This window comes from Drosophila obscura, unplaced genomic scaffold, assembly GCF_018151105.1.
Source record: "Drosophila obscura isolate BZ-5 IFL unplaced genomic scaffold, ASM1815110v1 contig_1, whole genome shotgun sequence".
Classification (NCBI taxonomy): Eukaryota; Metazoa; Arthropoda; class Insecta; order Diptera; family Drosophilidae; genus Drosophila; species Drosophila obscura.
Window position 1 is genome coordinate 7,447,270 of NW_024542679.1, and position 23,045 is coordinate 7,470,314.

Below are 23,045 nucleotides of genomic sequence, written 5' to 3' on the forward strand. Positions count from 1 at the left end.
AAAAAAGGAAGGAAAGGAAGGACCTGTAGGATACGTAAACATTTTCGCATATATATAAATATCAATTTTTTTAAACTATTTTTGTTATACATATTACTTATGGAATACTCCAAAAAAGAATGTTTTATTGTATTGTTTTTAAACCTAAAGAACTTTTTTTTGTCACTCCTAGCCCCGTGCAATAGTGCGTTTCATAGCAGTAAATCGATTAGATAAAACAGAAGTTTTAGTTTAAAAAATTAAATATCTTTTTGCCTTATTTCAAAGAACGCCTTAATTCAATGATCGCCTCTTATGATATATGTATCTATATTTTCCTGAATCACTAGCTACCGACCTGTGCTTGTGAAACGCACTGTACGTACACACTCTAAATTCCAAAGTTTTGTTGTTTCTGTTCCATTTCTCGTGTTTTTTTTTGTTCGTAATTTTATCGTAGTGTTTGTCCCCATGATTTTATGTACGACTTAGTCCTTAAGTAGTTTCTAAGGCTGTGTAACTAAAAAACTAAAAACTAAAAAATGTAATAACAGAAAACAAGAACACAAACCTATGGCTTACGGACATATACCCCCTTTTGATTGGTTGTTGTATTTGAGTTTAGCGCCGTACAATTTTTGTTTATTTTGAATATGATTTCTAGGCGGGATAAACAGAAATTGGCAAGTGCACTTACTAAACGTATAATGAAATATAAATGAAGTACATATATAATGAATCGATTGTAAAAGCCTAAGCTCTAAGTACGATACAAACTAATATTACGATTAAAAAATGTTTTGTAAACCATTTTCTAAGGCTTAAAGCAAAGGGCTAGCAAAAGGCTCTAAAGCAATTGCCAGTAAAGCAAATTAAAGTGTAAAAGAACACACACGAAATCAAAGTAAAGCAAAGCTAAGCAAAATGAAAGCGAAAGCTAAAATAATTAGTCCACATTTTAGTCTAAACAACAAAAATAAAACAAAAAAAAAACATGCAAAGAAAAGGTTCAAGCTAAAGTAAATATACAAACTAAAATCTACAAGAAACTAAAAATGATACACGGAACACACAAATTGTAACATGGATTTGCTATAAAAACAAACAAAACATAAAACAAAAACGTAAACTAAACAAACGAATGAAAATGAAATGAAATGATTATCTAGCAATAAAAATAAACCGAATGATTTCATTTATACAGATCGCTTGAGATCCATCGATTTAGTGTGAAGAGCGAGTGAGGAGGAATGGAATGGCGGGCGCGAGAGAGCTGTTTGCTAATTTATGCTGAAAATGGGTCAACACCTGAATATGCTGCTTCGAAAACCTGTTTGGCAGATGGAGATGCGTGCGCCGATCATCGGGCGTTCCAGAAAGTGAGAGGGAGACATAATCGGTGATTTGAATGTGAGTTTTTGGTGATTTCTTTTCTGACGACATCTCTTTTGACTGTGACTTGTGACTCATTATGAATGCCAAACACAATCGCCGCGACTGTTAAACCCGTTTTGAGCGAGAGAAAAGAAGAGTGGGAGCCTCTTCAATCAGCTGGCAACGAAATGCATTCGTTGCGCTGTTCAAAACATTTACGAACACTCTCCCTGGCAGTGATTGCCTGGAATCCAACACGGAATGTATCGCAATGTGCTCTGCCTGGTGCTGGGCCTGATCATTGGCATACGACTGACGGATCTCTTCGATAACATGCGACTCACGGATGGCCGCGACTATGCCCTCACCCAGGCCCCTGCCACGCCCCAGATTCACAGCGAAACAAAGACTCAAACGGAGACGGACATTGCCGCGTGGCTGTTCAATGAAACGCGAGTGCTGTGCCTCGTGCTGACCATACCCCAGTGGCACAGTAGAAAGGCCGCAAAGGTGAAGAACACATGGGGTGCCCGCTGCAATAAGCTGATATTCCTGAGCAGCGAAGAGGACAAGGAACTGGGGGCCATCGATGTGGGTGTGCCCGAAGATCGCAAAAATCTGTATGCCAAAGTTCGCGCTGGCTTTGAGTACGCGTACAAGCATCATGGAGAGGATTACGATTGGTTTCTCAAGGCAGACGACGATACGTGAGTGCAAGAAACAAAAACTTTGAATCTCTTTTTAACGTCTCTCTCTCTCCCTTTGCAGCTTTGTTATCATGGAGAATCTGCGGTACTTTCTCTATCCCTACGATCCCGAGGCCGCTCTTTATTTTGGGCATAAGTTCCGCACGGATTTCCCCCAGGGCTACATGTCCGGTGGAGCCGGCTATGTGCTGAGTCGCGATGCCCTGCGGCGACTGAATCTCTTTGCGCTGAACAACACCCGCTTCTGTCCAGAGAATAAGCAGGCAGAGGATCGGCAGATTGGCAAGTGCCTGAGGAATGTGGGTGTGGTGGCAGGAGACTCCAGGGATGAGGAGGGACAAGAACGGTTTTTGCCGCTGGCCCCCAAGCATTTGGTGCCACATTTTCCAACCACTGGCTGGTTGAGTAGCATTGTGTTCTATGAACCCGTAAGTTGTGCCATTCCTGCGATGAGAGATCTTTCTTTTTTAAAGGTTTGCTTCTTTTACAGACGGAGACCTGCTGTTCGGACTCGGCCATCAGCTATCACTACGTCAAGGACTTTGAGTTTGAGATCTACGAGTACTTGCTGTATCGCCTGCGCGTCTTTGGCATGCCTTTGCTCCAGCGCCCCATGCCCCGGCGCCTGCCACAGCAGCAGCTGCAAAGACAGCTGGAGTTCTGGTCCAAAGAAAAAACCACAAATCCTAAAAAACCCAAGGGATAAACGAAGGTTGCATCAGGAGTTATGTTTATGTGAGCATTAGCCCCCCTTTGCTGTGGACTTTCTATTAAAGTTTCCTTCATTACAGATGGCTTTTAGATGTGGATGAAGCGGGAGAACTCGGACTCAAAACTAGACCTAAATCATAGTTAGAATTTTGTTTAAATTATATGCGCAAGAGCTGTGAAGCAGAAGCTGCACAAAGAAAACTGTGATTCGAATTGAATTGGTCGCGCTTCTAAAACCCCAAACAAAATCTGGGTTCTCCTCTACAGGTGGGGAATGATGACCAGAAATCGTTGGAACACCATAAAACACAGTTATTTGTGGTGTGAGTACTGGAAACTTTTCAGCGTGAATAACATGGAAAAGAGCCGCAGAGGAGCCTGCATTTGGCAGCCTGAATGCCACCTAAAAGCCGAGAAACAAGACATTGGATGTGCCAAACAAGATTAATGTGAAATTATCACTCGATCGTTTTGACATTTATCCTTTTGATATCATATTCTTGCTTTACAGAGGACCGCGATGGCTGCTCAAGCTCTGCCATTTCTGTACTCAAGAGAGTCCTTGCTGTGGCATCGCTCCGTCTGGATATAGAGGAGCAGCATAGAAATCAACTGAGTCTCAGAACACAGAGAGACCAGTAGCTCACCTATCCATAAAACTACCGAAGAAACGCCACCGCAAACCACGTCCAAGGATCCTGCCCTACCTTATTTTAGTCCAGTATAATTTTCTATAAGCTGTTCCATTAAGCTGTCAAATAAATGTATTCCAACTTAAGAAACTTAAGCGGATCCCAACCACTGTGGCAATGTGGCACTGTGCAACCGTGAGTGAATGCATTTGCTGCGCCTATTAAATGTTAAGCCCTGGAAAACGATCTCCAATTGTGGATCCAGTCAGTATTCAATCTATCGCACAATGATTCGCAATGCCTTGGGGCTGGTGCTCGGTCTGATCTTGGGCATTCGCCTCACCGAATACTGGGACTTAAGCCACATGAGATCCAACACAAATATGGTAATCCCCCAGTCCCAGAACAAGGCCTGGCTCTTCAATGAGACTCGCGTGCTGTGCCTTGTGCTGGCGAATCCCCTGTATATTACGAGTATGAAGGCCAAAGTGAGGTCCACGTGGGGCAAGCGATGCAACAAGTTGATATTCATGAGAAGCCGGATGCGGAAAAATTTCAATGGAAGCACATTTGCCGGAGTTAAAGCTTCTTTGCGATCCATCTACAGGCATCACTTCGAGGGCTACGACTGGTTCCTCAAAGCAGATGCCAATACGTGAGTGACAGAGTCACTGCGAAGCGAATTACCTTTCTTTGGGTTTGACTCTCCCTCCTGCCTTTCAGCTATGTGATTATGGGGAACTTGAGACGTTTTCTCTATCGCTATGATCCAGAATCTTCGCTTGTCTTTGGTCACCGTCAGAGATCGGACTTCCGGGAGGGATATATGCATGGGTCAGCGGGCTATGTCTTGAGTCGCGGTGCCATGCGCCGCTTGAATCTGTTTGCTTTTAATGGCAGCAATATTTGTGATCCCAAAAATCACTCGTTCAGCGCATTGGAGGACAGCAAGAAATCCTTCGCTGCATTGGACGGTAGGAATAACTCCATGGCATTGGAGGACACGCATCTCTCTTCGTCAGCTGAAGACAGAGCCATGGGTCTGTGCCTGAAGCATGTCGGTGTGATTCCTGGCGAATCCCGCGATGGCCTGAACCAAGAGCGCTTCCTGCCCCTCATGCCACGATGGCTAATGCCTGGAAATGCCACATTGAAGCCCTACACGGACACCATCTACTTCAAACCAACGGTGATAGGAAAGTAAAACACCCAAAGATCACTGAGGAATAATTCTTTCTTCGTTTCTTCTATAAGACCGCAAATTGCTGTTCCGATACATTGATTAGCCTACATTCAGTGAATGGTGTGGACTTTGACCTTCTGGAGTTCTTTCTCTACAAAGTGAGGGTCTTTGGCGACCACAAGCCGCTGCCTAAGTTGCCGCCACGCCTGGGCTTCAGGGAAATGCATTCCCTGCTGCGCTATTGGTCCCAGGTGGTGTCCAATAACCTGGAGAAGCCAGGAGCTTAATGTAATTGCTACACTTTGTGATAAATAAACCAAGACGCAGCGACGATGAAGATTTATGCCCATCAATAAGGCCAAAACAATTGTTGTCTTTGGCTCCAACATCTCTCCTGCAGCCTCCTTGGGGGAGTGGGGGCTGTCCTGTCTGCTGGCATTGCTTTGGCCATTTGTCAGGGTGGCTGCCCCTTCGCTTTAAAGCACAATTTATCAAAAAGGGCCGCGTGCCACATACTCCCTGCCCATCTCGTTCATCTCCTCCTCCTCGTGCTCACCTTTTGTTGGATAAGCAGGGAGGAAAATCGAGCAGGAATCGAGAACCGGAAAATCGAGTGAAACGTGCCAAACACGTGAAAAATACCTGGGGATCATTGCATTGTTATTTATGAGGCTAGAAATGAACTGCGCGGGGAGGAGGAGGAACAGGACTCGAGGCATGCGGCACGCGAGTGCCTTAACTGCTCGGATAAAGGATAAACTCGTTTTCTTTTTTTGGCAAAGCAGCGCAGCTGTTTATGTACCGCTATCTAGAGCTATCCAGAGGGTAGAACCGTGGAACGTGCCGTCGGTCGCTGAACCCCCTGGGTGCGCCTGCGCAGCGCCCTGCCTCGCCCTCCTTTCATCGTTAATATGCACATAATTCTACATTTACATTTGAACAAATATTAGTCGAAAGGGAGCTTTTTCCCTATACGCAGATCCCTTATTCCTATTCCGTGTACCCATTCCTGTGTTACATGTAAATGAGGTTGCCACATACACGTGTGCCGTGCCGCCTGGCCAACAGGCCATGAACAGGCTCCTCGCTCCTGGCTCTTGTTCCCCGCTGTCTGACAGATTTCTGGGTGGAACTGCTATCAGTGCCGTTGCGATAAAGGTTCGGCCACGCAGCAGCAGCTGCTGACTTTTCCATAAATTTAGGGGAGTAGGATGTAGGGAGTAGGGAGTAGGAAATAGGGAGTGCCTTTTGTTAACACAACGGGACAGAAACCGGATATTTTCTGTGTAATCCATCGATGCATTCTATGATTTCAAAAATTCCCCCTGCTATGTGGTTTAATTCTACATTCTACACTACACTCTACTCGATTTGATTTAATTTAAATACATGACGCCGCACCAACCCCCGCACTTTATACCGCTCTCACTCACACCTGTACCATATAGTGGTCCATAAACATTCGCCTTGCCTTTGTGCACTGGGAGAGGGCGGAGTAGAGGAGCAGAAAACTTTGTGACTGTGGAGAAGATGAGCGAAGAAGTTGAAGTAGCGTGCACTTAGCAAGAGTAGCAGAAGAGAGCGTGGGAGAGAGAGCAATTACGAAGACGAGCAGAAGGAGAGCAAGTCAAGCCACTCACGCATCTCTATCGCTCTCCCAGCTTCCATAGTTCCCCCGCTCTTCATTCCAAGCGTTCATTTGCAAGTCAGCACCGCATTGTTTTGCTTTTTCGGGCCGTGAAGAGCGCGGAAAATGCAGAAGTGCAGTGATTTCTAATAAACAAATAATCCCAAAGTCGCGTAATAAAGTGCGTGGGCGGAACATGTGATAAATGGCATAAAAGAGGCTGATGGTGGAGAGTAATTTGTGTTAAAATGTGCACAGACAGTGCATCAAGTGAAAATATATATTTGATACAGATTTCATGCATTTATTTGTTTGTTTTTGTTTCTTGTGCTATAATCAAGCAGCCAAAATGCCAACGGTTCCGTTATGTGTCTCGTGTTTTCGTTTGCCCGTTCCACCAGTGTGTGTGCGTGTGTGAAAGAATAGCAAAAGTAGAAGAGCGAAAAGGAATGAGCGAGCGCTGTTTATCTTCCCCGCTCTCCATTCAAGTGTCACTGAGTGTGTAAGGTGAGGCATTTTCAACATCTTGGACGTAATGATCTCTCTCTCGTTCACATATTCGAGCATACTATGCGAGTATGCGTGGGAGTGAGCCCTCTGGTACCTCACCTCATATTTAATGCACTCCAAATGCGTGCTCTTATTGGAATTGCTCTCATTCCAGTGGGCAAAAAATGAGCGAACGAAAATGCTTCAACACTCAGAATTGCTCCATGCAATAAAACTCTCCTCCCTTTTGTAGATCTTGCCTAAAATCTTTCTAACCACCGTCTGACACACCTTCTTCCGTTCCAAAGGCACAACATTGATTCATTCCTGTCCATTAAGCTCTCGAAGTTCATCCCCCATTAACTACTCAACTGCTGCATCATTGGCTTCTCAAATGCTTCATTGCCTTCGTGCTGGGCATCTAAATGCCTCACCCATCTAATTAGTTGCATTCCTCAGCTTCGACTTCGACTTCAACTCAATCCTCCTCAAACCTGCCACGCCTTCCACTAAAAACACAAACCTAAAAGAGAAACAGAAGGAGGGAGAGACAGAGAGGACTTCCCTGGGCGACATGATGTCTGGCAGGGAACAGTTTACACACATTTCAACGACGATGTCTTGTAATCAATTTAATGGCTTCTTCCCCCTGAGAAAAAAGAGCGAACGAATACGAAGAGGTTTCCCCTCGATAGAGGCTTCCCCCAAAGACGGTGACGGTGACGGTAACGGAGGAGGAGTGTAAGAAGTCAGAGTCCCAGCGGAAGGAGGGGAGAGGCGTTTCAATTTGTATCCCTAAAGTGAAACCTACAATTGGCACCACTTTGCCAGCCAAAGGAATTGCCTCTTTTATGGTCTCATTTTCTGGTTTTCTTTCCCCTTCTTGCCGCAAACTCAATTAAGTGACGAACGAATGAATGAATGAATGAATGAATGGAGGGTTCCCTAAAAGGACAAGGCGCCTCCTACGAGGGTCCTGCCAGGCATGTAAATGCCAGCAGACACACACACAAAAGGAGAGAGGGATGGGAATGGATGACTCAACAATGTCTTGAACGTGTTGCTTTGCTTTCCTTCCTTCCGGCAAAGGAATGCTGCCGCGCGCTGCCTCTTTCAAGGAATGCCACACACAACCCTCAAGGAAACTATCAACCAAAAGCAACCCCTAAAAAAATGCACTGACTTCTTGGCGGCAGCGAGGGTTCTGTTCTGTTCTGTCTTCTGCTTACCTTCCTTCTTGCAGGGTTTGAGGTTCTCGCCTTGGTCCTTTGTCTTGTGAGGGTTTCCCCCTCGCGTTGCGGCTCTGACGCGTGCCACAAAACGGGGAAGGCCAAGGCTCGGGACATACCTGTAGCTGGGAGGATGGGTGCCGTTTGCACTGTTCTCTGACTCATTGGCCGTGTCATGAGGCAGGAAGTGCACGTACAAAAATTATTGAAAATTATAGTTGGTAGTGGAAAACTTAAAATACAACCAAAAGAAACCCCAACAGTACGAAGGACACGTGCAGGACATTCGTATGCAAAAAAAAAAAAGGAGAGGAAGTGGCAGCCAAGCGTTAAATTGAAGCCTGTGCCAAATCAATTAAAAATACAACAAAAAAATACTCGCCGTATTTTCGTGCCCCAAGCTTGTTTTTTTTTGTGTGAGTGTGTGGCAGTTGCATGGCAACATTCTGTTGCAAGGATGGGGGTTTTTCACAGTGGTTTTTCCGGCCAGCCAGCAGCAGCAGAAGCAGCATGGCAATTGGAATGCTGATGCAGTCCTGCAGCTGCCTCTGCCCCTGCCCCCAGCCCCAGCCACTGCCACTGCCGCGGCGAATGCTCTTTGCGAATGTGCCGCATAAAAATCACAAAAATCAAAAAATACCTTTACACATGATTTATCCCTGAAGCATCGAAGCACCGAAGCAGCGGGTATGGTATCGTATGGTGTCCTTCACCCTGTCTGCCTGTCTGCGTGTGTGTGAGAGTGTGGCAGCTGCAACCCAACCCAACCTCCCTTTTGCCCATTCCCCCCCACCCCTGTCGATCGCCCCTCTGGCCCAACACAGAGACACAGAATGCTTATGCTACGTTCGCCCTAAACCCAATCGAAGCTAACAAACAACCCCTCAGGACTCAGGACTCTCAGGACTCTGGTCCAAAACCCAAAAATCAACATTTGTGCCCTCCCTTTTCCCGCTCCTCATTCTACTCCCTTTTTAATGGGGTGGTGGCTGCATCCCCTCTGCATTCCCTGCATCCCTGTCCAAAGTTCCAATTTTCCAGACTCTTTCTGTAGTTTAGAAATTTTTGGAAATTATCTAGCAAATCTCTTTTTGGTTTCGTGCTCAATTGGAATATATTTGTTTGTTTCCTTTGTTTTGCAGCCAGCAGCAGCAGCCAGCAACGGGAGGGAGGCGGAGGTGTATCCTAATTATGTGCCTGTGTTTCCATGGGCATGCCATGTACCAAAACGAACCAGGAGAAGTCTCTTCGACTGGAACTAATGTGTGTGTGTGTGTGTGTGTGTGGAACGGATATTGCGATCGAGTGAAAGGTACTGCAGAGTAACTAATTTACAACAAAAACAGACATCTGTCGTTTCTAATGAGTGCCTCTCTCTCTCTCTGTACACTTTCTTCGCTCAGGAATCGTGCAGGAAACATGCACTTGTTTCTAATGGGAAATATCTGTCATTTACATGCATCAGTTCTCCATCAGAATTCCATGAGAATTCACCTGAAAATGCAATTGTTCGAATGGATAATAAACATAATTAACCACACCAGAGAATGCCGTCCAGAATGTGTTCCATGTACAATTTCCCAGAGCATACCAGGGTACGGCAAAATGCTCTTTCAGGTGAGTTTTTCTTTGATTTGTTGACTGTGTTTTGCACTCCTTTTTGATTGTGGTTTTGAGTGGTATTTCGTTGGCTTTTCTGCTGCTGTCCCGACCATATACTAAATCCATATTTAGCCGTGAAACAATCATGACTAAGGCTCATAAATAGACCTACCTTTATCTTGGCACACACACTACCTGTTTCTATTGCCACGTCTCACTATGTAAAGCGTCGGATGTTTACTGTTTGTGTACTGGAGAGTCTCTGATAAGAGGCTTCCACAGAAGCAGCGCCAGATAAGCGCTGCAGATCTCTGGGTATAAAAGCAGCTGGCCCGGAAAGCATCCATTTAGTCACAGTCACAGCTACAACAGAATGCAGTTTACTAATTGGACATTTGTAGGACTCTGCTGCCTGGTGGCAGGCACCACCTACGCCGTACAACTGGCACCCATTCGAGCTGCTGCTGCTGCTGCGCCTAGGCCTGTGGCACCGCCCAACACTTTGGCACTCGAGCTAAGGAGCATCTTCAGGCAGATACCCAGGAAGCAGATCGAGAGGCTCGTGCAGGCGTATCTGCTCAACGATGAGGAGTTCCAGGGTGTCATCAGGGACATCAATTCCCTGCAGGCCTATCGCCTGAGCAGACAGTTGCTGGTGCAGCCCGAGGTGCGGCAACTGCTGCAGTGGCTCTCCCAGCAGCTGATACTGTCGGGCAGTTCCCTGAAGATCTTCGATGACCTCGAACTGGAGATCAAGGTGATCAATAAGTATCCCACAGGCCGCGCAATCGGTGAACGGAATCCGCGGCTTTGAGCTGGAATTCTATCAGATTTATCCGCTGGAGCTCATCCGTTCGCTGCTCGAGCCGAGTGCCACGCAGTCGAGTGCCGCTCTGACGGAGCTCTGGCGGCGTCTGGTGGCCGTGCTGCCTGCCTACGAACGTGTGATTGGCTCTCCACAGGCCAAGCTATTTATCCAGAAGCTACAGACACGCGGCGTGGCGGTGCAGGATGTGGATGCCCTTGTGCGCTATCAGTTTGGCTGGAGCAATGTCACCTTGGGTGGAGGAGCCTATCCCAGCTACGATTATAAGCGATTACTTGGCGCCAGCTTCGTACTACTAAGCAAAAATCCTGCCTGCGCTCCAGCCACCCAAGACCACCATTGTTCTGGCCTTAAAGTCTGTGTATTATATATTCCTGCAGTCCTGTATTATATTATTTTATTCCCAACTATGTATTGGATCCAAAGCTCTATCGAATTAAATATCGAATCTTTAGCCGCATATCATATCAAACCTTCCAGGCAATACAATTCCACATTTACTTTGATGTATGTGAACTGGAGAAATACCAGCGCAAATTCAAGTGCCACGCAGCACAGCCAGCCAGTCGCCTTTTGCGAGCCATCTGTGCCATCGAATGGCAATAAATATCAGTGCCTGCTCAAAGGTCGCGGACAGGGAGCGCGCACCCTCGCTGCCCTGCCAAAGGTATCCATGGCAATGCCATGATTAAGTAACAGATGAGCCATGGCCGTGTGCCCTGCCCTGCTCTGTCCTGCTCTGCTCTGCTCTGTCCTGTCCTGTGTTCCGTGGGTCGCAGCACATGCGATTTAATTGAAACAAACCAAACAGGAAACGGCGCTATATACAGAGAAGACATTGGCCAGGGGGAGCAGTGGCAGTGCTCCGTCGAATGGGGTTGCTTTTGTAATGAAGTTCCTCATTAAGCGGCGACGGGTGGAGAGAAACGCTGAAATCGGAATTGCAGCGGAAACTAGTTAATGCTTCTGTGAGGCCCATTGTCAAAAGCAGAAGCGCAAGTCGTGCAATTTTCACACAGCAGCAGCAGCAGCGGCAGCAGCGGCATTAAAGGGGAATCCTGTGCACAGGATTTTGGCAAACGAAGGGAGAATATTTTCGCCCCTTAATTTTTTTTTTTTGCTTTCTGGCCTCGCTTTTTGCGGTGAACGCGTCCAATTGGAATTTTATACGAGTATATCGCGCATAGTCCGCCCGATAAGGGGGTAAAAATGTAATATTTTATATACGCCCTGGCTCCTGCTCCTGCTCCTGGCACCGAACCCTCCCTATGGACATTCAATGCACTGTGACTGACATGCGGCGGATATGCGAGTGCGAGTACGAGTACGAGGCTTAGAACGGCGTGGAGCGGAGCGGAGCAAAGTTCTCCTCCTGCAAGCGGCATATACGGCCGTGTGGTGCAGTGCCACCCCTAAGGAGTAGAGTGACGAGCGAGTATTTCATTTAAAAAAAAAAAAATAAAAACCCCCCCTCTATTGAAATCAGCAACAGCCTTAGAGACCTCAGAACTTAGAACCGAACGCAGTGCAGGACAGAAATCGCGCTACGCTTGAGCTCTGATATTATGGCCACTAGATACAGTGGTAACTGGCTACCGTAGAAGATAAGTTTATAAAGAAAAAACCATTTGGAAAGTAGAAACATTTTCTGATTGAGTTTTAGGTGGAAAATTCTTCATTTCTTATAGGGAAGTAGTCCGCTGCCGTGACACGTCGCTGTAACGAAAAGAATGAGAGCCCAAGTGGGCTATTCATCGATCACTATTCATTGGAATGCATCACAATAGCAGAAAGTGAAGGTGATTTTTATTTGGGCTTCCACTCAAACTGGGAAATCAATCAAATCTAACGAAGAGATTGAGAGCGCCGTAAGCCTGTTCTTTCTCTGAATATCGTTTCCCATATCGAAGTTCCGTAGGTACATTCTGCATCTAGTAATTTCCAAAACTGCCATTGCTTGTAGTCAGGCCTCACTGTTTCTGTGCCCCTTATGCACCCTTCGATTGGTGTTGCTGCCTCTGCTGCTGCCAGCACTCGTATGTGGTGGCTCGTGTGTTCTGTTGGGTTTTTGGTGTTTGAAAATGCACCTGGCTGAATTTTCAGCTTCGATTGCGCTGCGGCCGGGCCACGATTTCCATTGCTGTGCCCAGAGATTCGGTTGGTGGTTGGTTGGTTGGTTGGTACGTTGCATTGTGATTTCCATGCCGCACATGCCGCTGTATGAGGCAGGCAGGGTCGGGTCTGTGCCTGTGCCTGTTCCTGTGCCACGGAGCGGCAAGGACATTAGCAGGCGCAACAACAAATGAGCGTTGGTCGCTGGTCGCGTGCCCGAAGCACTTCGACACCCGACAGAATTGTGAATTGTGATTGTTTTTTTTTTTTTGTATTTTGTATTTTGTGTGCCCGTTACTATATATTTTATTTCTTTGCTGCTCTTGCCTTTGCTCTCGTGACTCGGTCCTGCCTCCTGTCCTCGCTCTTCCTGCCTCCTTTGCCTTTTCCTTTCGCTTTTGGGCTGCATGATGTGTGAGTGATTTTTATGCCCCTGCGGCGCTGCATGCTGCATAATTTCGCCTCGACTCGTGTGGAATACATCTATAATTATGTCTCCCCCCCAGAATTCATCTAATTTCGCCCCCCCCCCATACTTTTGCTGATTTTTCGGGTATTATTTTGTTTACTTTCGGGGCTTTCCTTAAGCTTTACGGGGATTTTCCTGCTGCAATCAAATTTCTAGAAGAATTGAATAATTTGTGGCAGTCTGTGGTGGGATTGGGGGCAGTCCTTAATCCTTTCCTTATGGCAGGAATTCGCCCGAATCCCAATTAAAATATAATTCACGCCCTTGGAAATCCAGAAATACAGAAATCACAGCCAGAAATTGCATGAAATTATGAAAGCGAAAAATTTAATTACAGCTCAGTGGCTGATGCTGTGCGGCAGAGATGCCTTGGGGCGCTGTAACCCCCAAAAAGGCAGCCAAACCGACGAGCAGCAACCCTTCGACAATGGGGCATGGGCACAAGGCAACATGTGCCACAAGTTGAGTGCATCCTCTCGAGGAGCTTGCCCAAGCAGCACACGCGACTCCAAAGAGGCTTTTGAGACGACACACTGAAATGGATGCAACGAATGCATTATGCCGCATAAACGATGCATTTTCGAACATTAATTATTGCCAGAGGAGGAGCCCGAAAGGGGTGGGCTGAGGGGGAGCCTCCTCCAGCGAAGAAGGCTGCAACATGCAACAGACAGACAGTGTCAGGAGTGGGGTTGGGTGCGAGAATGGGAATTGCACTTGAAAATTACCATAAAAAGATGCACTTAAGGGTTTGGCATTGGGGGCGATACAAACAACAAACAACAAACAAAATGCGTAGCTAAAGAGCAGCAGGAGGGCAGCAACAGGAGTTTGGGGGGCATCATCTGCGCCCTCTCCATGGGTTGTCCGGGGTTGTCGTTGGTGTTTTTGAGTGCAAATTTGTGCCAAGTACGCCTTGGAGCGCAGAAATCAGAGCAATCAGCCGGCAGATTATCAGAGTACACAAAGAGAAATTGGGCAGCAACATTTTTGATTGGGACGCATATTTTTGTATATTAATTTGTGGCTTAGAATTGGGGAGGGCATCAGACTGGTAAACTGTGAAAATAAATTCAAAATTGTTAGTTTTCTTTCAAATGCATTTAAATATCTTCAAAGGTGCTTCCTTTTTGCACTTCTGGAAGACTGGAAGAACAAAAGCAGGTCACATTAGGCCAAATCTGCCGAATAAAGTGGTAGTTCTATGATATATAGAATAAAGAATATATATATAAAGGCACGTGCACGGCATCGCATCACTTAATGACTTCACACCGCCTAGAATAGTATTCCTTCATTAACGATTTGTAGGGGAAAGTCGCCTATGGCAAGAGCACCCGGAGTTGTCTTAATATGAGACTCTTCTTCTGTCAATTTGTGGATAGAAGGATTCCCCCTCTATAATGATAGAATCCTCTTCTAAAATTCTGCCAAAGAATGGGGAGATCATTCCCAAACAGTACCTTAAGCAGCAGCTCCATTTGGTAAAGCTTTTCTAGAGGAGTCTTGGATCTTCTTGCGATAAATTAAGGATCATTTCCATACAAAATAGTGCCCATCAATTTGTGTAAGTCTCCAACAATAAAGGGATCATTCGCACACACACAGAGAAAGGGAGAGAGAGAGTGAGAGAGATTTATGTGTGTGCAGGACTTTGCCCTAAACCTTATTCAATTTCTGGATAATCTTCTCCCTGTTGATGGACAGACGACACCAGAAGCTGAGGATTAATCACAAATTTCAAATGGTAGAGTTTCCCCCTTTGATTGCTTCATTTTGAGTCTCACTTTTCTCTCACTTTATTGATGACAAAATAAAGAGCAGCAGCAGCAGCGGCTCTAAAGGAGAACTTTCTGGCTTCAGGAGGGTTGCCTGCCATCCGAACATGGGGTTGGAATTTGCAGCGGCGTGTCCTTGCCTCCCAGATCCAAGTATCTTTCGGGGCAGGCAGCACAATGCTCGCGTGGCTGGCGCACTTCTGAGACGAGTCTCGACTTGCCAAGGATTCGGATTGCCTGTTCGCTGTTCGCTGTGGGATCTGGCATCTACGTATGGGCTTTAGCTTTCAACTGAAAAGTTCGGGCAGGGGTTCGCATTCTATTTGTAATTCTAAGCTGCATGGCAAACACACAGCACAACACACAGATTGATTGAGAAGAGGAACAGAACCCCAGAACCAGAACCAGGGCCCAACCCCTGCAGAGTCCTGCTGCGATTGGGATCGCTCTGGGAATACTCTTTGGACACGAGACGCCTCTCCATCTCTCTCTGTGCACTCTCGCTCGCTCTTCGACCCGTTTTGGGGTGGTGGCGCGTTGCCATGTTGCACGTGCCTACCGTAAGAACAATGGCGTCGAATCGTTCGTTCTGTTCTGCAGGAGAGGAGAAATAATATGCCATATTTTGTGTAGAAAGCCCTTAACAGGGGGAATCGAAAGTGCATTCCCTTTCATGGCAACCACTGCCGCTGCCGCTGTTGCTGTTGCTGCCACTGCCACACGACGCGACAACGGCGTCGCATTTCGATTATGTTTAATGGCAAAGCACAGGGGCAGGCATACAGATACACAGGCACACAGATACTACGCACACACACACAGATACACACACACACACACAGCTACACAGCTACACAGACTCGTAGCCGATTGTTTATGCTGAAGTTTTTTTTCTTCGTTTTTTGTTGTTTTGCTTTTTTTGGGTGGTGGTGAACTTTCCAGTAAAGAAAACCAAACCAAAGTTGCGCTGCGTTGTGTCTGTTGTTGTATGCCACACGCCGCACGGGTGTACCTACCCCACCAAAAGCAAACTTGACAACGAGCTTAGCCGTCGCCTTAGCCGCCACCATTTGTGGCCAGAGGCGAGAGAGAGGCGCGCTAGAGAGAGAGAGAGAGCCACACACAAAAAACCTGATAGATAGATGCAGCTACACGCAGAGAAATCGGATGACTTCTGCGGAAATTATGAATGGAGAGTTGCAAACCTGAAGAAGAAGACCCATAAAAAAACCAGATAAATCCACTAGAAATTCGTACACTCGCAGAAATTGCATGCCTTTTACACTTGAAGAAATTCGATGAATGCAAATAAATGCCTTGTAACCTTTAACCTTTAACAAAGACTAATGCAAATTGTTACCTTTAACCTTTAGATAGGATACCTTTTTGGCACTTGGATCGCATTGATTTCGACCTTCTAAGTAATTCCTTGCCACAACAGCTGTTTTTACACTCAGCAAGCAGGCAAACAAAGCAAAGGAAGGAAGGATCCGCACAAGAGGATTTGGTTTTCATTTGGTTGCACGCTCAAAACGATCGAAATTTCAATCGGTTGCACGCACAATCAACAGTGGTCCGGGGGTGCAGGGCTGGGCAGGGCAGGGCGGCGTCAGCTGTTTTTCTGCAAGACAAGGAAAAGGTCAAAGATATTTGGATTGTTTTGTGCGATCGAATTTCCCTTGGCAAACACCAAAGGAAGGTGCCATTATTATCCTTTGAATGCCATTTTCATGGTGCGTGGCAAAGAGAAAACAAAACAGCTGCTGCCACATGCCACATGCCACATGCAGCATATGCAGCATATGCAGCATTTGCATGGCATTGATTTCTGCGAGTGCATTGTTCTTTTATAAGGGGAAGGAAAGGAGCAAGGATAATAGTGCAGAGTGCAGTGCATGGAGGATCCCAATCCAGGGTACATTATATGTAGGGTGAGGCTGTGCTGCTGCCTGCCTGCCTTTTGGGGCAAAGCTTGCCCTGAAGTGTAGCCTGGGGGCCTTACCTTTACATTTGTTCAATGTAGCTTCCGGCCAAAGGACTTTCACTGCCGTCAGGACTTTCCCCTTAGCAGTGGATCTGTGGAAAAAAAAGGGTGACTAATGCGTCCATGTCTGTGTGCCTGCGTGTGTGTGCCTGTGTCTGTGTGTGTGCCTGTGTGTGTGTGTGTGTGTGCGAGTGATTGCTAACAAAAGATTCCGGCTTTTGCGGCTGCCGGCAAAGGTCTCGTCCCGGTCGCTCTGCTAGCGCCGCTGCCAGCCAAGGACCTCTGCTCTGCTCTGCTCTGCACTGCGAGGGCTAAAAAGGACAACGAACGTGGCGTGGCGTGGCGTCGCGTCGCGTCGGGGCGACTGTTGGGGGATGAAAGAGCGCTGCGCTGCGTTGCGTTGCGACGCCCTGCCGGCCGGCCGGAATGATTTCCCTTTCGGTTTTCGCTTTCCTTTGACATAAATAGCCGTGCCGGGGCACCGCTCTCATTCATTCGCAGCAGAGACGTTGAGCGGAACACGACGACGAGCAAGGGAGAACAGGAGATCGACCGTTCTTCGCCCCAAAAGGAGCCTTGCCTCAGCCTCAGTTTTGCGCCTCAGTTCTTGTTCATCTGTTGTTAAGTTTCCTTTCCGTTTGTTTTTCGCTTCATTCTCAACAGTTTTCCCGTTCAATCGTTCATCAATCAATACCCGTTCAATTGTTCAATCGTTCATCAATCATACCCGTTCAATCATTCATCGTTCACTACGTTCAATCCACGTTACGTTACGTTACGTTACGTTTACGTTTACGTTTACGTTTTTAAAGGTGAAGCAACGCGTTGAAGTTTTTTGTTGCTGCCAACATTTCGCGGCAGTGCAATGGCCACACAAACACAGACTCAGCTGCAGACGCTGCAGCAGACACAGACACAGACATCGACACTGTGCCACCCGCACAGCATTGGCATCCAGCTGCAGCACAAGGGCATGCCCCATGGCCTGGGCCTGCTTACCACAGTGGCCTCGCTGCCGCCCAAGTACCGCAGTCGGTATCTGAATCTGAAAAGCAAGTGTGAAATTCCGCTGGATCTCTCGGTGAAGCCACCAACACCCACAATGGAGCTGCACGAGGAGGAGCAGGAGCTGCAGGAGCTGCAGGAGCTGCAGCATCCAATTAGCGATGCGATGGATGTGCCAATGGCCACCGCATTCGCTGAGGTATACAGCAGCGAAGCTGTGGTGCAGCAGCAGGAAGAGCAGCAGCAGCAGCAGCAGGAAGAGCAACAGCACACCATCACCCCACCGCAGAGTCCTGAACCGAGGCTGAAGCGTAAATTGAGCGCCACCGATGACGATAACGATGATGATGATGATGTCCAGCATGCTGCCAAGCTGCCCAAAACCCAAAAGGAGAAGGAAGAGCAGCTGGAGCTGCCCTCAACCAGCAGGGCGGCAGCCGCTGCGACCCTTGTGGAGGCCACACCTGCCAAACCCATTAAAGTCTGTGAACCGCCCAGGACCAGCAAGGCGGCGACCTCGGGCAAGTCCTCGTCGCGGAATAAGGCCACGCGCAAGCTGAAATTCGACGAGGAGACAAGCTCGCCCGTCTCGGGCACAGTCATACGGCCCCTGGAGGACATCACCGATGGCACGATGCAGTACAGCAACGGGGACATCGATCCCAAGTACAACATTGTGGAGATCACCGAGGAGACGAAGGCGGAGCTGGCGGCCATCAAGAATGTCATTGGGGACTATGTCTGCCGGTTGTGTCGCATCAGGTTCGAGGATGCCTTCGGTCTGGCGCGGCATCGGTGTGCGTGCATTGTGCTGCTGGAGTACCGCTGCCCCGAGTGTGGCAAGCAGTTCAATTGCCCCGCGAATCTGGCCTCACATCGCCGGTGGCACAAGCCCAAGAAGGAGGCGGCGGGCGTGAAAAAGGAGAACCAGCAGCCGGCAGCAGCAGCAGCAGCGAAGGCTGGAGGCGGTGGTGGTGCCAACAAGAAGGCTGCTGCTGGGGCTGAGGAGGCTGCCACTGGCGGTGGCTTTGATTGCTCCGATTGTGGCAAGAAGTTCAAGCGGGCGGCGTACCTCAGGAAGCATCAGCTGACGCACGCCAAGAAGGGAGCAGCCACCCAGGAGCAATCCAAGGAGTTGCCACAGACAACCATCAGGGCGGTGTTCAAGGCCACGCCATACAGTGGAGGCGCCTCCACGTCCTCGTCATCATCCTCCTCTGCCAGCAGCATGCACTCGCAGTCCACGCACGAGGACGAGGGCGTGTACGTTGTGGCAACGACCAGCACCAGCACCAACGCCACCTCAGCCACAAGGAGCAGCAGCAGCAGCCACTACGAAGGCGACTACGAGGCCGACTACCTGTCCGACAGCAGCTCCTCGGCCTCCTCGACGGGCTATGGCCGCCTGCAGATCGTGGAGCATGGCCTCACCGAGGAGGAGAGCATTGCAGCGGCGGCACTCACCAATCTAAGGAACTGCGCTTCCGTCATACAGCACACAACGATGGCGCACTAAACAGAGAGAGACAGAGAGAGATAGTCCATGAGTGAGTTTTGAGGTTGAGTTTTACTTAAGTTTTAGTTATAGTTTAAGTTTTAGTTATTAGTTATACACACCCACCCCCCTTCCCACCAGTGAGGGGGGGCCGCAACTGCAGCTGAAACAAACCAAAGAATTTAGTTTTACTCGTGGCATAGAAGACGCCTCTATTTTATCACTTAGTTACACATTAGTTAGTTGTAATGTTTGTGTTTAGTTGACGATTTCGTTTCCATTACCCAAAATGAGTTCAATTCTAGTCAAACTCTTTCCCTCTGCCTCTGCCTCTCCCTCGAGAGAGAGTGAGAGAAAGAGTCTCCTTCGAACTTCAGTCAAACATTCCCCCAATTGTCTTTAGTCTCTAGTTTTTAGTCAGTGTTTAACCAAAGAATATGTGGCACTAGTCAGCTTCAATATGATCTCGTACCAGGCAGCAGGCATTTCCAATACCATTCCCCCTCTAGTCATTAGGCATAGATACTCGTAGATATCTCTAGTCATTTAGGAGCAGAACGGAAGCACAGCAGAGTCCTCTAGTCAGTGAAAAAGGAGTGCAATGCAACACCTTAAACTCTCTTGATCTATATTCATGCTTTAGCCTCAAACTATTCTCTTCAAACCTTCATGCATCTCTTCTCATATTCTCATCTAAATATGCCTCATTTTCAACACATCTCTAAGTCATTTCCGATCATCTTTATCCACTTGTCACTCTCTTCACTCACCATTTCTCTTCACATTATTTCACACTCATCATTCTTTACTCATCCTTTCTACCCCTTGTATTCCATCTTTCCATCTTCTATTCTCATCTTTCATTAATCATCTGCCCCTTCTGCCTCATCATTCCATTGCTTCATTACCACTTTATTCCCTTCTATATCTTACCCACATATCATCCATTTCTAAACCCTGCCGCAAACCTTCTTCTTCATGTCTTTTCTAGTCCTTAGTTCTACTTGCATCTCCTTCTAGTCATCATCTAGTCATAGATATTTTATAGTCAGGCCCCCCCCCCCACCCATTTCGATCTCGCTCTAAGTTTTGTACATGCTAAAAGATATATCTTTTCTTCAATTTCGGCTACAGCTTTAGTTCTACATATAATACGTACTCTAGATATTTCTCTAGTTATTTTTTAAATTTAAAACCAAAAAAATTCAGGCGAAAATTGTGCAGTAATAGTTTTTAAGTTCGAAAAACCAAACCAAAAACCAAAAATCTTTAGTTTAGTAAAAAGGCAGGAGAAACCAGTGTTGCTATAAACCAAAAAAAATTCGAGTGTGAACTCTAGTCATTTTTTCATAGTTAGCAACGTAAGATGGGGAGTGCCCCCGTCTGTCTGTATGCATCTGCGGGTAGCTCCCCCTTCAATTCTTCATAGCCATTCCACCCACCCAGTTATAGTGCTAGTTTTAGTTTAACTTTAGTTTTAGTTATAGTTTTAGTTTATGGACATTACGGACCAGCGTCTCACTACCAGTCAAAGTATTGAAAATAGTACAACACGTCTAGCTATAGAACGGACACACACTCCTCGTCGTATGTACTACAGGGTGGGCTATCCATCCATCTATCCTGTATGCCAGAGGCAGAACAGAACCTGCGGTTGTGTACTTAATTACTTACTAAAACCCTAAACACAGAGAGGGATACAGAAAGGGTGGAGAGAGAGAGAGCAATATCACAGCATTATTGTTCCTTCAAATGAAATGTATAATTATAATTTTAAATGTAAAAAAAAATCGGTTGTAACCCCTGTAACACACCAGAGTACAACGAAACAAATGGGAAACTTTCGCTCAAAAATAGAACATAAGTTATAAATATACAATCCATATACGATCTATATATATATATACATATATGTATGTAGGTATCTAATATATAGGTATAATATCAATGGATAATCTCATATCTAAAATGGTTGATGATCGATGATTCTTGTGATACTAAACGTTTAAGAAGCTAAGCCTAAAGTTTACAAATTACAAATTAAAAATTACATAAAGCAAAATGATTTTATACGTATTTTGTCTGCTCGCTCGTTTGTGCATTCAACAATAAGATGAACAAATACAACAAATATTTTTGATATACGTAATATTATAGTACACCCACCCGCCACGCCCCCATTTACCTACCGCCCATATACATATGAATATTTACATACCCCCGCCCCACCACCCCACCTCCACAAAGCCCCATTAGATTATACATATATTTTTATAAAAACTTCATTGAAAAATCTATACAAAATTGAAAAGCGTAAATATTTTTGGAATTAAAATAAAGAAAACTGAAAGAAAACAAAAAACTTTTATTATTTTGGAAAAACGTACTAAAAAGGGAGTTTTAGAAATTATATAGATGAACTTTATATACAGCAAGTACCTGACAAAATGCTGAACCAAACCAAAGGCAGAACTTGTAGGGTCTCCTCACGACCTACTGATGGAGAGGGGACGCTGCCACGACGCGTATTCTTCTCATTTTAATTCTATAAAGAAATATAGAAATTATCAAAACTGAAAGAGCAATAATTAATCGTTTTGTTATTGTGGAAAAGTAGGATTCGTCTTTGCCTCTATTGATCCAATTATCCGGCGTCGATCTTCTGCTGGGTTTGCATGGCCTCGTTGCTGGCCAGCAGACTACCATCCAGGCCTCACGTCGCATGAATCTCTAAGTCTCTTATCTGGGAAGAACAAAATCTTTTGGGCCTGCTCAGCAGCAGATGAAGAGGGCCTCGAACAGTCTCTGCCCACTCCATATCCCTGATGAGCCTCGATAGGCGAAAATCTCCATTAAAATTTTATAAAAAGAAATATAAAAAAAGAAAACCAAAAAACTGAAAGCACAAACTTGTATGCTTTTGGTGTATATTTCGGTGCAACAAACCCCTGATCAGGGTCGAATAATCGTTTTATAACCAACCATCCATTCAACCTTTCAACCAACCATCCATCTATATATCATCAATGTGTGTGCGTGGTGTGGGGACCACTTAAAGACCTTCTAGTGTTTCATGTCCAATAATGCTGATGATGAGGTCCAAGAGGATGATTTTTCGTTTCGAAATAACGCTGCAGTTTTTCGTAAATGAAATGCCATTAAAGGCCATTGACATGGCCCATCGATCTGTGGCGTTTTTCAGGGGGTTATCGGGCTAAAAACAAATACCAAAACACACACCAAAACGCACTCCAACAACGGATGTGTGTGTGGATATCGATGTGTGTGGATAGAGGAGGTGGAAAGTGGAAGTGGCATTGTTGGACAGATGCAACTTGCGCCTAAGTACACAAATAATCATCATAGTAGAGCGGAACAGGACTCTGTCTAGGGGTGCGTCCTGCATAGGGGGTGTGGGGGGTGGGAATGGATTGGATGGGGTGTGGGTGTGGGTATGCGTGTGGGTGTGTGAGTGCGGGTGCGGGATGCGATGGACCAAAATTGAAACCCTAAACTTAAGCAACTAATGATGTCGCCCCCCCGTTCCCAGCGGAAATGCCTAAAAAACTGTTTAATCAAACGCGAATGCATGACAGGCACGGCACGGCATAAAAAAATTATGAGCAAACAGGAAGGATATATGCGAGGGTGCAGCAGCAGCAACAGAGGAATTTCTAGTGCCGCGAGGGGTAGAGGGTGAGAGCGCTGAGCGCTGTGCGTGTGCGGTGTGAATCAATTTAAAGCGTCAAAAGAGCCATATAACGATTTACGGAGATGTCCTTCGATCCATCCAACCATCCTTCCATCCACAACTCAACGTCCGACAAAGGGTGTTGCGTTTCC

The 23,045-nt window shown here is 46.5% G+C and overlaps 4 protein-coding genes across 4 annotated transcripts; all 4 read left to right on the top strand.

Moving 5' to 3' along the window:
• The first annotated feature begins 1,215 nt into the window (after window positions 1-1,215).
• On the top strand, window positions 1,216-2,972 carry LOC111072221 (glycoprotein-N-acetylgalactosamine 3-beta-galactosyltransferase 1-like). The gene is made up of 4 exons (XM_022363947.2): window positions 1,216-2,060; window positions 2,122-2,488; window positions 2,551-2,795; window positions 2,852-2,972. The coding sequence occupies exons 1-3, from the start codon at window positions 1,615-1,617 to the stop codon at window positions 2,764-2,766; spliced, it is 1,029 nt and encodes a 342-aa protein (XP_022219639.2). The 5' UTR covers window positions 1,216-1,614; the 3' UTR covers window positions 2,767-2,795; window positions 2,852-2,972.
• Window positions 2,973-3,667: 695 nt separating this feature from the next.
• On the top strand, window positions 3,668-4,950 carry LOC111072220 (glycoprotein-N-acetylgalactosamine 3-beta-galactosyltransferase 1-like). The gene is made up of 3 exons (XM_022363946.2): window positions 3,668-4,058; window positions 4,127-4,592; window positions 4,658-4,950. The coding sequence occupies exons 1-3, from the start codon at window positions 3,691-3,693 to the stop codon at window positions 4,871-4,873; spliced, it is 1,050 nt and encodes a 349-aa protein (XP_022219638.2). The 5' UTR covers window positions 3,668-3,690; the 3' UTR covers window positions 4,874-4,950.
• A 4,919-nt stretch (window positions 4,951-9,869) lies between these two features.
• LOC111072199 lies at window positions 9,870-11,047 on the top strand. Its single transcript, XM_022363904.2, is given in 2 exon segments — window positions 9,870-10,305; window positions 10,307-11,047. Coding segments are annotated over 2 exon segments (1,140 nt in total). The 5' UTR covers window positions 9,870-9,906.
• Window positions 11,048-17,561: 6,514 nt separating this feature from the next.
• On the top strand, window positions 17,562-21,469 carry LOC111072196 (zinc finger protein with KRAB and SCAN domains 8). Its single transcript, XM_022363896.2, has one exon. It carries the CDS (start codon window positions 17,568-17,570, stop codon window positions 19,221-19,223), a length of 1,656 nt encoding a protein of 551 aa, XP_022219588.2. The 5' UTR covers window positions 17,562-17,567; the 3' UTR covers window positions 19,224-21,469.
• Window positions 21,470-23,045: the final 1,576 nt, after the last annotated feature.